Raw genomic sequence first — 16125 nt, 5'->3', positions numbered from 1 at the left:
TGAGTCCAACCATAAGCCTAACACTACCAAGTCCACCACTATACCATGTCCCTAAGCACTTCATCCAAACACCTTTTAAATACCTTCAGGGATGGTGACTCCACCACTTCCCTGGGCAGCCTGTTCCAATGCTGGACAACCCTTTCGGTGAAGTAAAATTTCCTAATATCCAGTCTAAACCTCCCCTGGCGCAACTTGAGGCCATTTCCTCTTGTCCTATCACTTGTTACTTGGGAGAAGAGATCAACCCCCACCTCTCTACACCCTCCTTTCAGGTAGCTGTAGAGAGCGATAAGGTCTCCCCTCAGCCTCCTTTTCTCCAGGCTGAACAACCCCAGGTCCCTCAGCCGCTCCCCATCAGCCTTGTGCTCCAGACCCTTCCCCAGCTTCGTTGCCCTTCTCTGGACATGCTCCAGCCCCTCAATGTCTCTCTTGTAGTGAGGGGCCCAAAACTGAACACAGTATTTGAGGTGCAGCCTCACCAGTGCCGAGTACAGCGGGCAATCACTGCCCTAGTCCTGCTGGCCACGCTATTTCTGATGCAATGAGATTCACTCTGGTTCAGGCAGGGCTTGGGGCCAGGCATGAGCTGGGGAGGTGTCCACATCCCCCTGGCTTTGGGAGCAGAGAAAGGCTAGGAATAAGTCATTGCTGGGCCAAGCTACCCAGGAGGTACTGGGCAGGAAATAGCCACCCAGTATGGTTTGGATGGTGCCCTTTGACTGCCCGTACTCAAGTCAGGGTTATGGTGTGGGTCGCCTGTCAGGAAGCGCATTGTCCCCATGGCAGTCCTGTGTGTCTCTGGCTCACAGTTCTCTGGAGAGACATGGCCTGGCAGGCAAAAGCTGGCAATGAAGTGCTCAAGCGGAGGCTGTGGGACCTGGAGAAGGCGCTGGAGCAGGCACAGAAAGACAAGCGAGACATTCATGAAGGTGAGGGCAGAGGTGGGAGGGAGCAGTGGGACAGATGCAGGGACCCCACACCTTGGTGCTGCTGGGGAAAGCCAGCCAAGCTTATCCCACCTCTTCCTTCAGCCTTAACCGCTCAGCACCAAACCACCCTGCTGCTGGCTAGGCCGGCTCCCTCCCATGCTGTCAGCACGCAAAGGCTTTGGACATGGACTCATTGCACCCCAGATGCCCGTACTCAGCACAGGCAGAGGAGACCACAGAGGCAGAGACTTCCCTGCCTGGAAAAGTCATTGCCTCGCCATTTCCGTTAGTACTCAAGAAGGGCCTGATTTTAGCAGAGGTAAAACCTCAGCCAGAGGTTTGCCACATGCAAAACTCCGTGCTCATTTTCACTCTCCCACGCTCAACAGAGAAGTAAATCTTTCCCTCCAGGGCTCCCACCCCCTCGGCATTGTCACAGCCCTGCCAGGCAGGGAGAGGGTGCATGCACAGCTGCTTCTGATGCGTCACCCTGCAAGGGGAGCCCTCAGGTCAGGCCTTGCTGGAGCCCCTGCCTGGTCACAGGTGCTGGGATCTGAGTACAAGGGCTGCCTGCTTGTCCCTCCTATAGTCACTACACGTTTGTTCCCTTTTCCCCTCCCTGGCTCCCAGAAATGATCCGGCAATACCAGGAGCTGCAGAAGCAGACAGCAGCCCACAGACAGCAGCCCACGGACAGCACTTGGAGGCGAAAGTGAAGAGCCTGCAGGAGCAGGTCCGTATGGCCCCCCAGCGTGCCTGCCCCTTGCCGGTGGGTGGGAATGGTGTTTGCTCCAGGGCAGCAAAGTGCACTTGGAGGGAGTGAGGGGAGATGGGAGTCATTCACCCTGTGCTGTCAGCATGGCAGCAGCTGAAGGCAAAGCCTGACCCAGTGCATCCCCGACCTTGGGAGATGCTGACTGCAGAGAGGATGCTGTGATCCCACCCCTGTCCCAGAGCCCTCTGCCACCCTGGGGATGAGGGGGATTGGGCAGGGGCTGTGCCACACACTGCCCGTACTCTCCCGTGCACTGGTCACGCAGCGCCAGGCTCCCGTGCCCACGTGCTCAGTGTCCCCTTCCTCTGTCCCCACACCCCACAGCCCTAGGCTCCAGCAGAGCCAGCAGACCCAGGAGACTGCCACCCAAGCACTAGCAGAGAGGGACAGAACCATCACCCAGCTGCAGGGCAGGCTTGATGCCATGGAGAGGGAGTATGAGAAGATCCATCTTCCACATGAGTGGGGATGTGGCTGTGAGTGGCTCCCCCTGGCAGCATGGTCCCCCCTACTCACCATCCTCTTTCCCACCAGGGTAGCCTGGACCTTGTGCTGGCCAAGATGGCAGAGGCCAGGCAGCATTGGGAAGAGGTAGGAACGACCATCGCCATGGAGCACAAGGAGTGCCTACAGGATTTCGGCCTCAACTGATATAGCACCCTGGGGACCCCTGGGACAGGACAGGCCCTCAGCTGCTACCTCCTTATCAGCACACTTGGAGAGCTTCCCACATCCACTTCCCAACACCCCAGCTGCCCTGGGAGAGGTATGAGAAGATGGGTCCTCTCTGGCCCTGGGATGCACTGCTGAGTCACAGTCCTCTCCATAACATTACCCACACGAACAGCAGTGCGTCTTTGTCCTTTAATCACACTCCAATGGGTGACGCAGGAACAGTGCTGTGATAGGGGCGGACACTTGCTGCGCACAGGTTCACAAGGAGGATGAGAGAAGGAGCACAAGAGAGATGTCCATGCAGGTGTAGTCCTGAGCCAACAGGCTGAGAGGTGGGGGGATTCTCCAGCATCCCGTCAGCCTCCGTTGCTCCCTTTCCCCTTCACACAGCAGCCTGAAGGCCAGCCCTGGGCTGAGCCAAGCCTCAGGCTCCCCAGTCCCCTGGGTCATGGCGTGGAGGGCAGTGCCTCGACTATCCTGGGAGCTCCCAGAGCCTGGAGCTGGGCAAGGGCTTCAGCGCAATGCCCCTAAATAGCCCTGGAGGCAGCTGGGCAGGGAAAGACACAGGTCTGTCTTCAGGTTACAAGAAGCCACCGTCATGGTTAATAAAAGCTTGGAGCCAGCCTCAGTCAGTGGAGATGAGTCTCTGGGAGGTGTGATGCTGCGAGCCCCGTCGTGGGCACAGAGACACAGCAGCTGTGCATGCAACAGTCACGCTGAGCAGTGCTGTGCTCTCCGGGGAGCCGGGCGGGGGGCACCGACGGGCTGGACGTGGCCTGGGTCAAGGCGCTGTGTGTGGGAGCCTGGCTGGAGGCAGGGTGTGCCTCGACTGCTAGAACGCCTGGTGCAGCCTCCTCTGCTCCTCCTGGTGAGGGCTCTGCAGGGACACAGTGGGGGCATTGTGGGCAGCACACATCCACCCACCCCACCATACTCCACCCTTGCCCCATAGGCAGGTTGGAGGCGTCTTTCTGCCTGGCCTCTGTGGCCAGAGGACCACACAGCCCTCTCCTGCCAGCATCACAGGTGCCAGGGAAATATTAGGACAGGCAGGTCAGGAAGGTGCCAGGACTCAGAGCAGTGCCGGGCTGTGAACAGCACTGCCATGAGGGCATGGCAAGAAGGGTTACCTGTGTGATCCCTATACTGTTGGCAGCAGCCACCAGCCAGGAGCCAGGTCCCTTTGGTCCCACCTCTACATGACAGAGTCCAGGGGAGCCACTGGGAGAGGGCAGGGAGGGTGTGCAGGAGCCTGAGGCAGGGTCGCTGTCCTCAAAGAACAGCAGAGGGGACAGCCCGACCTGGAAGAGCAGAACTGGGATAGCCGTACAGCTCCTGGTGCTCCACAGCAAGCCAGGTCCCCTAGAGAGGACCTCACTGTGCAGGCCTGGGGGCAAGACACGCATCCCATCATCCAGCCTCACAGCACCCCAGGGCTCCCCAGCCAAGGTGGGACCACACTGGGTCCCCAAAACCTACCGACTGATAGAACTCATCACTGGCAGGGTCAATGACCAGCAGCGTCACCTGGTCATCACGGGCACGGATCCTGAGCACCGTCTGCTGGTGGTCCAGCCCCTCAATGCTCTCACCATTCACAGCCAGGAGACGGTCCCCTTGCTTCATCCCTGCCTGCTCAGCTGGCAGCCCCGCATCCACGTCCCACAGGAACTGCCCTGCCACAGCGGGACAGAGGGAGGGTGGGGAGATGCTCACAGAGGCATTCAGCCAGAGGGGGACTGGCACTGCTGACCCCCATGTGCAGGTAGGGACAGAGTCCTGCTGTGGACACAGGGCTTGCAGCTATTCCTGACCCTCAGACATGCCTTGCTCAGATACAGACTGCCCCCCTCAGCCCCCTCACCTGTGGCCCCTGAGCTGCAGTCATCCTCTTTAAGCAGAAACCCGTAGCCAGCCGGACCCTTCACCATGTGCAGCTCCCGGACCTTGAAGGGGAGCCAGGAGGTATCCGCCAAGGCAGCCATGACCCGCAGGCCCCGCAGGCGGTAGAACTCCTCCACAGCACTGGATGCCACCAGCAACGTCACCTTGCTGCCGCTCTGCTTAAGCTGTATGGGAAACACAGGGCGCTCAGCAACGTTGCCAGCTCTGGTCCCCCACCCACCTGTGCTGGGAGCACGCACCTTTCGGATGAGCTGCGTGTGTGAGTAGCTCCTCACGCTGGCCCCGTTCAGCTCCAGGAGCCAGGAGCCTGGTGGCACCCCTGCTCTCTCCGCTGGCCCATCCTGCCGCACGGACAGCTGGAAGGTGCCCTTCACACCTGCAGGGAGAAGAAGAGGCAGTCTGAGGCGAGTGGGGCACTGCGTCGGGGAGGCTCGTGGCACCGGCATCCCACTGCCTGCTTTACCTTTTGGACCCGACACACTGAAGCCAAAACCACTTTTGTCCTGTGTGATGTGGCAGAGGCGTGGGCGGATGTCAGCCGGCAGCATCTGGGACAGGTCCCTGCCCAGAGCTTTGGCTGCTTCATAGGAGTCGCCGTCCAGCACTGCCAGGAGGACCTGGTTCCCGCTGGCCTTGATCTTCTGCACCACCTGGAAGGACCCAGGCTGTGAACCCTGGGCAGGGCACCCCTCCCACCACAGCTTGTGGGATCAGGGCCCTGGGGGGTAGTGGAGTCCCACACCCTCTGTGCCCCCCGGCCGGGGTGGACCTGGGCGTTCCCACAGCCCTGGGGTGCTCCCAGCTTACCCTGCAGTGGTCCATGTCATCCACGAAGTGGCCATTGACCTGGAGGAGCCGGTCCCCATCCTGCAGCCCTCTGCGCTGTGCCAGCCCCCCCAGCTCTACCTGCCGGATGATGTGGCCCTGGCAGCCCAGCTCCTTGTGGAGGCAGAAGCCGAAGGTCTCCGTGCTGCCCTTGCTCAGAAGGTAGAAGCGGGGCTCCCCCACGCCCTCGCCATCTGTGTGGGGGCACAGCCCATGAGGGATCCTAACACCGGTTCTCTACCCCACCCCAGGCTGGGATCTCCCCATCCCTGCTGCCTTACATGTTCACCTCCCCATAGCTCCCTGGCATGAGAGCGCCCAGGACTCCAGCGATGTCCAGATGCCAGAACCCCGTGCTGACACAGGGACGCCCTAGGGAGATGAGGGTATTTACCTGTGTCCTCGGCCAGCGACAAGGCAGGGTTGTCGATCCCATCTTTGGGGTTAAATTCAAATTTTCTGAAATGATAAAGGGCAGGAGAGGCCACATTAGTGCAGCAGCATCGCCTTCCCCCCACCCTCCCCAGCCCTTCTGTGGGGAGCCCTGTTCCTCTCAGAAAGGGCCAGCGGCTGCCACAGCTCCAGTACCTCCTCTTCCTTGGGGAAAGCCAGGAGGGGATGTCCCTCTTGGACTGTCCCCCACATCTCTCCTGAGCTAACAACTCAGGGAAGACCCTCCTGGGGCAGGCAGCTGGGACTGGCAGCCATGACCCACAGAACCTCAGCTGAGGAGGTGCCCCAGCACAGCCCGGTTGTGGGGCCATGAGCTGTAGGAAGCCCCCGGCCAGGGGGAGCTCAGCACTTACATGATGGACTTCTTGTCACCCTCAAGTCCTGCAGAGGGAGAGGAGAGGTCAGTGCAGGAGGCGGGGGGCTGGGAGCAGATCCCACTCTCTCGAGCACTCAGGGCTTGTCCATTCGCAGCCTGAGCATGCCATGCCAGGTGAGGTGGGTTTGACGAGCCCATGCAGCCCCCCTGGCCCCTCTGCCCCCGGCTACAGCCTGTGCCCGCGCACAGCTCAGCCCTTGGCCACAGCACTGGTGTCCTCTTGCATTTCAAAGCAGCGGGACACCTGCTGCTTGGGTCCAACGGGCGCCCGCTGACAGCCCAGCAGAGTTCTGCAGCACCAGGGGCAAAGTAGGGCCAGGCAGCAGTATGCAGATGGAGGTTAGTCCTGGGGGTTTACAGGGCTTTTGAGTGAGGGATAAGAAGGGTCACCGGGCCTCAGAGAACTGGCTGGAGCCAGGAGATGGAGACAGAGGCCTTCCCCTGCGCACCTCCCCATAAAAACCCTCCCCACCTCTTCCAGCACAAGGACCCCCAAACCCAAGGAGAGGGGATTCCTGCCAAGCACCCCCACAACGTCCATCTGCATTTTCTTGGATATCTCTAGCTCTTTTCCATGGCCTGCCTGGGTTCTGACATTGCCTTGCTCTGTGCAGAAGCAGGGCCTGGAGACGTGCGTGTGGGGAAGGGTCTCTGCGGGAGGAAGCCCCACTGCCCTGGGACATACCTTTTGTTTGCTTCATGGCTGCAGGGAATGCGAGAGGGAACAAGGTACAGGGTGAAGTGGCAGGGAAGCCAGTGTCCCCGCCTCTTCCAAGACGCCCCAGGTTTAATGGTTAAACAGTCCCAATGTCTTCCCTGCCCTCCCAGCCCCAGGGCACTGCCAGCCCTCACCCAGCAGAGCTGGGAGCAGGGACCAGTAACCTGGGACACCCAGCTTGGGAACAGATCCTGGCGTTCCAGCTTCCAGCTGCCCCCAAGGGCAGCCCACAGTGGGGAAGATCAACTGGTTTGGCATGGGCTGGAGCAGAAGTGGGCTGCCCCATCCTAGCCCCGTGAGATGGGGAAGGGCCAGAGCTCTCCATTCCAACTGTTGGAGGGATGGCTGCACCAGCAACTCTGTATTCCTCCCCCAGGAAGGGCCCGGAGAGGAGATCGAGTCTTGGCACCAGTGTGCTTCAGTGGAAAAAAAGCAGTGCACTTTAATGCTACCAAAGGTTTCACAAGCAAGCCTGAGTCCTGCTCCCCTGCCACTGCTGTGGCTCGTGGCTGGGTCAGCAGTGGCCGGGGTGCAGGGGCTGGGTCTCTACCAGCCCAGAAGAACAAGTCCCATTTGCTCCTGGCCTGGTCTCTGTACAGTTGTCCCATACTTCAGCCTTGCCTGCAGATGAGGGCTGAGCCCCACATACCCAGCACCTTTGCCAGCCCTGGTAGCACCCGACCACTAGGCAGCTCCAACACGGATAGGGGCACAGGGAATGTGCTGCTGGGGCACACTCCAGTGTTTCCTCCCCAGCAGCACTGCTCCCTCCCTGGCTGGGTGGATGGACAGCAGGTTAGAGGGTCCCATGCTGCAGTTTCCCCAGCATCTTCTTGACCTCACTCTCGACTCGTAGGAACTTGGCTTTCCTCCAGGGGTTGGCAGTCTGTCTCCGGCTGCTCTCCAGGTCCTGCAGGATGAGGGCAAGGTGCTGCCGAACCCGCTCGCGATCCCAGAAAGGCAGGTTCCTCTGCACCACGTTCAGGATGTTGGACCAGTAGTCAGAGACGTCGGTGCCTGCTGTAAGGAAGACCAGTGCTCTGACGCCATCCCGGTCCATGCGCAGGCTGTGAAGTGCCCGCTTGCCATCCTCGCTGATGTCGTTGAAGTACAGACTGTGGGTTGAGAGAAAAGGAACGGGAGATGCTGTGAGGGCTGGGGGAAGGACACAGAGGCAGAGAGGGACTCCCCACTCACTGCCACAGGGAGTGACACCGGGTTGGAGGCATCGCCTGCAAGAGGTAAGAAATGGGGCAGAGTGAACTCACTGCACTTTGTCCAGCGTCGCATGCTTTTTGGCCACCTCCACCACGTGCAGGGCGGCTGTGTCCGTCAGGGAGTTGTAGCCCAGGTTGAGCTCCTGGAGGTGCTGGTTCTTGGCCAGGTCCTGAGCAATGACTTCGGCGCCCCGGTCCCCCAGTGCAGTGTGCAGCAGGGACAAATGCGTCAGCGAGTGGTTGCCTGCCAGCGCCTCAGCCAGGTATTGTGCCCCCTGCTCGCCCACGGGGTTATTTGCCAGCCTGTGGACACAGGAGCTCAGGGCAATGCCGAGAGTGGGCAGGGGGGCCAGGGCCGGCACACATGGTGGGCACCAGAGACAGTTTCATGCAAGGACAGAGGCAGTACTCACCGCAGGTTGCTCACCACACACTTGTCATGCAGGAGCAGGTCACGGATTTCCTTGCAGGCATCAGAGCCCAGGCTGTTGAGCTGCAGACTGATGCAGAGTGAGACATGGGGGTGGCAGGCCCAAAATGGCGGTTACCTGTGGGGCTGGCAACGCTGCTCTCTCCATTTTCCCTGGTCCTCCCCATCACCATCCTACCTGGGCTCCCCAGACAAGGCCACACAAGGCTTCCTCTCCAAAAGGGAGCACACTGAAACCACACCAGAACTTGGGTAGCATCAGCCAGCAGAGCCAGTGCCAGCAGGAGCAAGGGAGGGGAACGAGGGGGTCTGCAGGGGATGAGTGAAGGTCTGAGGAGGGATCAAGACCCCACCAAGCCCTCCTGAGCATCTGGAGGAAGTGCTGCATAGCCCTGCTGCACAGCCAGCTCATCTCTGCCGAGCACGGCTCGCCACCCCCTGGGCGACAGGAAGACTGCAGTTCTACAAATGGGCTGGAATGGAACCCATCCCTTTGCGCAGCCCAGACTCCCATCCTTGCCCCTGTACTCGGCACTGGTGAGGCCGTACCTCGAATACTGTGTTCAGTTTTGGGCCCCCCACTACAAGAGGGATATTGAGGTACTGGAGCGTGTGCAGAGAAGGGCAACGAAGCTGGTGAAGGGCCTGGAGCAGAAGTCTGATGAGGAGCGGCTGAGGGAGCTGGGACTGTTTAGCCTGGAGAAAAGGAGGCTGAGGGGAGACCTCATCGCTCTCTTCAGCTACCTGAAAGGAGGTTGTAGAGAGGTGGGGGTCGGTCTCTTCTCCCAGGTAACAAGTGATAGGACGAGAGGAAATGGCCTCAAGTTGCGCCAGGGGAGGTTTAGACTGGATATTAGGAAATTTTTCTTCACCGAGAGGGTTATCAAGCATTGGAACAGGCTGCCCAGGGAAGTGGTTGAGTCACCATCCCTGGAGGTATTTAAAGGACGTTTGGATGAGGTACTTAGAGACACGGTGTAGTGGTGGTCTTGGCAGTGTTAGGTTTATGGTTGGACTCGATGATCTTAAAGGTCTTTTCCAACCTATATGATTCTGTGATTCTGTGATTCTGTATCTCCTGCCCAGAGTTAGTAGTAGCAGAGCTAGCTACACGGGGATGGTGGGTGGCTCCAGGGGGACCAAGCAATGGGAGGGACCTGGGTCAGCCAGGGGAGCTGGCAGCCCAGCCTTGGTACCAGATGCAGAGAGCTGCCCAAAGAGTCCTATGGGAAGATGTGTTGGGACTGCAGATCCCATCATGCAGTGCCCTAGCAAGGCTGCTCAAGGACTGTTGCACGTTGGGAGCTGCAGTCCCCTAGGCCTGCACTGAGGATAAACAATGGTGTGCATGCCCTTCCCTGCCTTTGCCATGCTTGGGCTCCTAGTGTATCCCTGTGATGGGCAGAGGTGAGGGAGAGCCCAATTTCTGAGCACTGCCCAAGGGCAGAAGGTGGTGGTACTCACTGGAGAGCTTTGCATCGCAGCAGGACAGGGAAGAGGATCCTCAGGCTGCTCGTGTCAAGGTTGCAGGAGGTCAGGTTCAGCTCCTCTACCTCGTGGCATGTGGTGCCCATGACAGATGCTAGGACAGAGCACTTGAGAGGGGTCATCTTGACGGATGAGAGGTTGACAGTCCGGAGGGAGCGGATGGCCTCAGCTGTGAAGCGCTCGTTCTGGAACTCATGCAGGAAGAAGAGGTAGTCCATCAGCTCGGAAGGGGGCAGCCCCTTGCGGCTGTTCCTGATGACCGTCTTCTTCATGGCCTTGGCAATCTCAAAGGCTGCCAGGTTCTTGATGGAGCAGCCCAGCTGCTCCAGGATGGCACGGTTACGGCGGGACAGTATCCCACCCATGAAGATGGGGAAGAGCTCAAAGACCTCATCATCAGGGGCCTCATCAGGGTGGCGCATGGGGCCCTCCACGCCCAGGATGCTGGAATTGATCTGGTCTAAGACATCATCGTTGTAGTAGTCCTCCTCTTTGAACAGCTCCTCTGCCATAGTGTGAGCAATAGTGTCCCGGTCCTTACCACTTAGCCGGGAGAAGTAGCGAGGGAAGATTTTGAGCAGGTTGAAGAACACTGGCAGGAAGCGCAAGGGCAGAACCTTGGAGATGATACTCAGAACGACAGCAACATCTTCACTCACCTTCCCAATGATCTCTGACAGCTCCTTCCCCACTCTCTGTGCCAGGGTCTTCTTCTCACCCAGCACCACATACAGGGCTGCCAGGTACTCCTGCATAGCAGGGATGGTGAAGACAAAGGTGTGCTCTTTGCCTGGCTGCACACACGGAGTGAGGAAGAAGCGGAAGACGTCGCTGCGGAAGACCTCCAGGAGGTTGAGCTCACTTTCAGTCTTCATCTCCACCTCAAAGCACTGCTGCAGGTCATCCTCTGAGAAGCAGGTCTTGCGCGACATCACCCCTTCGTAGGCCAACTTGCCCACCATCTTGGCCACGTACTTCATCATGGAGATGTTGGTGGGGTCGGTGCTGTCCAGCACCTCCCCACTGAAGTTGAGCCTCAGGAAACTGGTGTAGATGCCAGTCAGGGTCTGGCTGGGAGGCACCGTCCTGGTGAAGTAGAGGAAGTGCAGCGTGGTGCACACCAGCCAGCAGTAAGAGGGCAAGAAGCAGGCAGCAGCTATTTGGTTGTGGCGCTCCAAGTTCCTTGACAACATCTCCACCAAGTTTTCCTGCTCACCCGAGCTGCTACCCACACTGTCCTCTCCAGTGCAGCCAGGCTGGCTGAGACGCATCTGGAAGTACAGCTTCTGCAGGTTGGTGTCAGAGAAGCCACAGATCTCGGCGTAGCGGCCCACATACTTGCCGGGGATCCGGCGCACCGCCGATGGGCGCGTGGTGACAATGATGCTGGCCTGGAAGCAGAGGGCTGGGTGAGTTTGGAGGTGCTCCCTTTGTGGTTTTGATCTAAGCTCAGCAGGGTCCCAAGTGCATAACCCACATATAGGTGCACAAGGATCACACCACCCAGGGGCTGGGGTTCAAGAAGCTGCTGCCCAAAGGGTGTTGGTTCAAATCTGGCCCAGGCAGAGGGGACAGAAGAGCTTTCACCATCCCCTACTAGACATATATCGAGTCTAGAAGACCACAGCCCCGCAGACTGCCTTCTTTGTCTTACCAGGCTTCCCCAAAGATCCCACAGAGACAAAACAGTAACAGTGACATGAGGCAACCTTGGTGAGTTCCTCCAGGAATGGAGACTGCCTGTTCACTCACAGCCAAACTGGACTACAAGCAATTAGCTCAATGGCCATGCCTGCAATGCCCCAGGGCTCGCTCCCAGCCTTTCTCCAGCATGAAGGAGCTGGAGGGAGACACTGACCTCTGGCAGGAGGTATTTTCGCAACAGGTTGACCACAATGGCAGAGGGAGGCACAGGCTCGTTGGGGTCACAGCACAGCTCTGTGCCAGCCAGCCGGAAGTCCAAGTTGAGGCGCTCCAGGCCATTGAGGATGAAAAGCACCTTGAGGTTGGAAGCTCCCAGCATTGGCACCACGTCCCGGAGGTGCTGGTACTTCTTGGTTATGAGGCGCCGCAGGGAAATGGGGGCATGACTATGGGACAGGTCCTCGCAGGAGAAGGGGATGACCAGCTCAAAGCGGGGTAGGCGACCATGGCACCAGTCCACCACCATCTTCTTGATGAGGGTGCTCTTCCCTGTGCCCACGGTACCATACAGCACCACGTTCTTCACCTGCCGCCCACAAGCATCTACATCAAAAAGGTTCTGGAGACTGATAACCTGGCTGCAGGGCTGCTGGAGCTGGTTCTGGATGGTTAGGTCAGGTGAGGGCTTCAGGATCTCCTCCAAGGAGCTCTCCCGGATCACTGGGTCCACGTGGACTGCGTCCAGTGAGAAGGAAGGGCCGAACTGCCTCTCTTCATTCGGCTGGTGGCTGAACCATGCAGACAGGCTCTTCTGGTGTTTCTTGATGGCATCTGGGAAGAGGAATGTGCTTGACAAGACAAGGGCTTCTCACTGGCAAGGGACTGGGGAAGTTGCCTTCCCTAAGCCACTGCAGTGAGGTGGCTGCAGAGAGGACAAAACCCAGTTCTTGCTAACCCTCACACTGTCCAGGACAGCAGCGGCCCCCAACCCGCTGTGCAGGACCCTCCATCCTCTTCAGCACGGGGCTGCAAGCTTACCAGAAGAGGCCACATTCCTCAGCGGGGACAGGCCATGGCGAGAGGAGCTGGGCTGGACAGAGTGCTCCTGGGACCTTCCCTGGTAGTGAACACAGCCCCTGCAAGAGGAGGGAGTGTGTCACGAGGAGGGCAGGGGCCAGCAGCTCCAAGCCCTGCCTGGGGCACGGTGGGCAGATCACAAGTGAGTGCCAAGGGAAGTGCTGAGTAGAGCCAGCTCACCCCTTCCTTTCCCCGCACCAAGGGAGCGTGCAGGGCTGGGGCAAGGGCACGGCTGCGAACTGAAGGCAGGTCAGCAAGCCGTGCGCTGTGCATCCCCAGCAAACCCGTGGTGAGGCAGAGAAGCTGGGCTGAATTCAGAGCAGGCAGGGAGTTGGGGCTGGGTTGTCTTCTAGGTGGAGGCAAAGCAGCGTCTCTGCCTGCAGAGCCCCGATAGTCCCAAGGCAGCTAGCTCAGCCACCCAGGTCCTGTGGCAAACAGCCACAGGACAGAATGGGCCAGGCCCCAGCTGTGTGGCATTGTACCTGGGGAGGGAGATGCCGCTTGTGCGAAGGATCTTCCTGAGTAAGTAGCTGCCTGCAGCGCCTGCGGGGGGAGAAGAAAGCACACAGTCAGGGATGGCCTTCTCCCGCCCAGCAGAGCTAACACCACCAATCTCACTGGCTTCATGTCTTGCTGGGGTGACCCAAAGACTGCAAAGGCTTCACTGTGCAGCTGGGGAGGGATGTCCACCAGGAACAGGGTTTCCCTGGAGGCAGGACAGATTCAGGGTCACAATCCCACAGGCACAGAGCCCAGCTCACCTGGCACTGAAGCAGCACACAGATACACACTCCGGGTCCCCCTGCTCCCTGGCAGGGATCGATGCAGCTGTGTCCAGCTGCCCCAGGGCAGGCAGCTCTGGCACTGCATGGCCCGCGACATCCTCTGCCTGAAAGAGAGGGGACAGCCCATGAGGCAGGCTGCGTGCCTGGACCTGCTGGTTCCCTGCGCCAGCCCAGCTTTGCAGCCTGAGGCTGCACCTACCCCCACTCCAGTCCAGGGATGCCTGGATCAGGAATGACCTGCTCCCGCATCTGACCCCACAAACCCACCGGCCATGGGGAGCAGTGGTGGGCTGGCCAGCATGGTGGGTGGAGCAGAGCTGAGCTGGCAGAAGCACGTCCCACCTCAGATTCCCCATTCAGCGCCCTTCACAGACCTACCTGGGCATTGCCAGGGCAGTTGCAGACAAGAAGGCAGCAAACCAGGGCCCCGAGGAGGTACTCACCCTGCCAGGCAAGCCTGCCAGCCCCCCAAACCCACCCTCCAGGGCCTCAGTTGGGACTAGTCACCTAATTCACTGGGGGCACAAGGGGCAGGGGACAATCTCCTCCCTGTTAGCAGCCAAAAGTCACCAGCCTAGACTTGGCTGTAACAGTACAGCTATAATAACTATCATAACCGAGAACAAAAGTGCTGGGGAGAGGACAGGCTTCCTCATCCCAGCCTTGAGGGCTTCATATTTTAGGGCTTTATATTAGAACAAACCAACCACCCTCCCTAAACTGCCATGAAATCCTGTAAAACCATGAGCTGGGGCTGGGAGAGAGGAGACAGCAGGGAGGGGCTTCGGAAAGGCAGAAATTAAAGGTTATCCCATATCCACATGCATGGTGGTTTCCCCCAGTCCGGCACTGGCGTGCCCTGGGGCTGCCCGTGGTGGCCAGCCCTGCCGAGTGGTGCTGTCTCCCGGTGGGCAGCCCTTGCCACGTCCTTGGCAGCCGCTAAGCCCTCTCGCCGGGCCTGCCAGGCCGAGGTGGCTGCAGCACGCAGGGATGCTGAACACAGCCTCCTCCCATTTAAAGCAGCCGGGGAGGCTGCAGCCAGCAGTAGCTGGGGCTCAGGCTGGCAGGGGGCTGCGGGGGCTCAGCTGGTCCCTTGGGGCTGCACAGGGTCCAGCCCGGCACAGGGTAATTTTTCCCAGGCAAAGCACCCGTCTCCAGAGGTGAACAAGGAGCTCCCGGGTGCTCAGGCAGCTGTCCCACATGGGCCTGGCTCTGTGGGGCAGAGCAGGACGGGGTTGGCAGCTCTGCTCCCCAGGGATGTGGCGCAGCAGCACCCTGCTCAGCCTTACCTGCCCCGATACGGTCCAGTCCGGCAGAACTGGCTGTGCCGGTGCTGACTCAGGCTCCTGCCTCAGCTCAGCAGCGTGATCCTTCAGGAGCACAGGTTGCGCTCACAGCCCGCAACACCCTGAGAAACTGAGGTGTGGGAGGGCAAGGGTGTAAGCAAACCCCGCCAGACAGGAAGGGACAGCATGCAAATCTCTCTGCGTTTAGCCTCCCCCAGGAGAGGACAAGCAGGGCGACGGCTTGCTCACACCTCCCACAGCCTGGGCTTTTTGCAGTTCCTCGTCATGTTATCCAGACGGAGAAACGGAGGCACAGGGGTGGGGGCAGCGAAGCTGACCTTGAACCTGGGTGTCCTGGCCTCGAGGCCTTTACAGCAAGCGAACCCTGATGCGCCCCACGCCCGGCTCCCGGCCCCTTCCCAGCACCCTCTGCCGCCCAGGGCACAGCACCGAGCGGAGGGCCCTGCGCCGCCCGACCGCCGTGGTCCCCCTTCAGGGACCCCCGGTGCACGCCTGGCCCACACGCCCTCGCCCTCTGGTTACCTCGGTCTCCTGCCTCCCTGCTTCCGTCTCTGGAGGGACGCAGCGGCCGAGGCCCTGGCGGCGCGGGGACCTGGAGCCCAGGGCAACGGTGAGGCTGGCGCTGAGCAAGGCGAGAGCGACGGCCGCGCCGAAAGCAGCGGCGTTACTTCCAGCAGGACTCCTTGCCAGGGAGCCTGAGCCCGCGGCTCCCTGTGCTGGTGCTGCCAGGCGCTGAGCCCGTGGGGCCCGTGGAGGAGAGCCCGGTGCTGCTCAGCCGCCTGCTTCCGTCCCTGTCCCGGGAAGAGGCTGCTCTCCGGAGGCAGCTATTCCGCAGCCGTAACTTCCTGCAACGCCGCCGTGTCCCGGCCCGCCCCGCCCCGCGGCTGCCGGCTCCGCCGAGCAGAGCGAGGAGAGCGGCCCCGGCCCCGCTCCGGGGACGCGGCAGAGGGGCCGGCGGGCACAACGGCAAGGAAAAACACCTATGCCCCCAAACACAGGGGGACACGCAGTATGGGGGGGTCCTGGGGCCTTACCAGCAGCGCCGCAAGGGGAGGTTTCCTCCGCACACATCTGATGGCTCTGCATCCCCAGCTGGTGCTCGGCTGTGCAACAGGAGCCCGCAAGGACAAGTCCTGCTCTGGAGTGAAATCCCCCCTGTGCTCAGCTGCTGCCGCCTCACGCAGAGCACGGTGCAGGGAGCGGGACAACAGCAGCCCCACAGGGAAAAGAGCCCGGAGGAAGCTGTGCTGGCAGGACGGCCCAGCACTGCCTGGTTTTGCCTGGCAGTGTAATACACATGCATGGATACGCACACGCACGCACACACATATACACCTACCCTCTTGCTGCTTGCAGATCTGCTCTGGCAACCCCGTAAGGCGGTGCTGAGACCAGAGCCAGTAGTGTCTGTGGGGCTGCACGCACTTTGCTCAGCCCCTGGGTGCTGTCCTGGGAAGCACCAGCCCACCCCAGCCAGCCACAGGCAGTGCTGAGCCAGGGGTGTTGGGGCTGAGGGTT

At 60.2% G+C, this 16125-nt stretch overlaps 3 protein-coding genes across 15 annotated transcripts; 1 reads left to right on the top strand and 2 right to left on the bottom strand.

Annotated features, from left to right (window-relative positions):
- Nucleotides 1-699: 699 nt before the first annotated feature.
- On the top strand, nt 700-2358 carry DRC12 (dynein regulatory complex subunit 12 homolog). Its single transcript, XM_075521196.1, is given in 6 exon segments — nt 700-736; nt 813-932; nt 1563-1606; nt 1609-1672; nt 2034-2169; nt 2247-2358. Coding segments are annotated over 6 exon segments (513 nt in total).
- Nucleotides 2359-2564: 206 nt separating this feature from the next.
- NHERF4 (NHERF family PDZ scaffold protein 4) lies at nt 2565-6743 on the bottom strand. 9 transcript variants are annotated; one of them, XM_075521006.1, is made up of 10 exons: nt 6627-6743; nt 5919-5946; nt 5507-5571; nt 5095-5306; nt 4751-4937; nt 4527-4663; nt 4247-4451; nt 3862-4058; nt 3513-3683; nt 3073-3259 (listed from the first exon to the last, which is right to left on the bottom strand). In XM_075521006.1, the coding sequence occupies exons 1-10, from the start codon at nt 6640-6642 to the stop codon at nt 3215-3217; spliced, it is 1263 nt and encodes a 420-aa protein (XP_075377121.1). In that variant the 5' UTR covers nt 6643-6743; the 3' UTR covers nt 3073-3214. The 9 variants fall into 9 exon arrangements, 8 of the variants coding, with proteins under 8 accessions (XP_075377117.1, XP_075377121.1, XP_075377120.1 ...); XM_075521005.1 differs by having other exon boundaries at nt 4247-4663; XM_075521004.1 differs by lacking the exon at nt 6627-6743 and having other exon boundaries at nt 5919-6386.
- Nucleotides 6457-15665, bottom strand: NLRX1 (NLR family member X1). Of its 5 annotated transcripts, XM_075520996.1 has the most exons (11): nt 15130-15273; nt 14590-14716; nt 13277-13404; nt 12998-13058; nt 12477-12574; nt 11653-12269; nt 10454-11185; nt 9771-9979; nt 8290-8376; nt 7928-8179; nt 6457-7774 (listed from the first exon to the last, which is right to left on the bottom strand). In XM_075520996.1, exons 3-11 carry the CDS (start codon nt 13395-13397, stop codon nt 7456-7458), a joined length of 2496 nt encoding a protein of 831 aa, XP_075377111.1. In that variant the 5' UTR covers nt 13398-13404; nt 14590-14716; nt 15130-15273; the 3' UTR covers nt 6457-7455. The 5 variants fall into 5 exon arrangements, with proteins under 5 accessions (XP_075377111.1, XP_075377108.1, XP_075377110.1 ...); XM_075520993.1 differs by having other exon boundaries at nt 9771-11185; XM_075520995.1 differs by lacking the exons at nt 14590-14716; nt 15130-15273 and adding an exon at nt 15642-15665 and having other exon boundaries at nt 9771-11185.
- Between the last annotated feature and the right edge of the window lie 460 nt (nt 15666-16125).

The sequence above is a fragment of the Mycteria americana genome, chromosome 19, assembly GCF_035582795.1.
Source record: "Mycteria americana isolate JAX WOST 10 ecotype Jacksonville Zoo and Gardens chromosome 19, USCA_MyAme_1.0, whole genome shotgun sequence".
Taxonomy (NCBI): Eukaryota; Metazoa; Chordata; class Aves; order Ciconiiformes; family Ciconiidae; genus Mycteria; species Mycteria americana.
The sequence above is the reverse complement of the archived record's forward strand: the minus strand, read 5'-3'. Positions and strand labels throughout refer to the sequence as shown.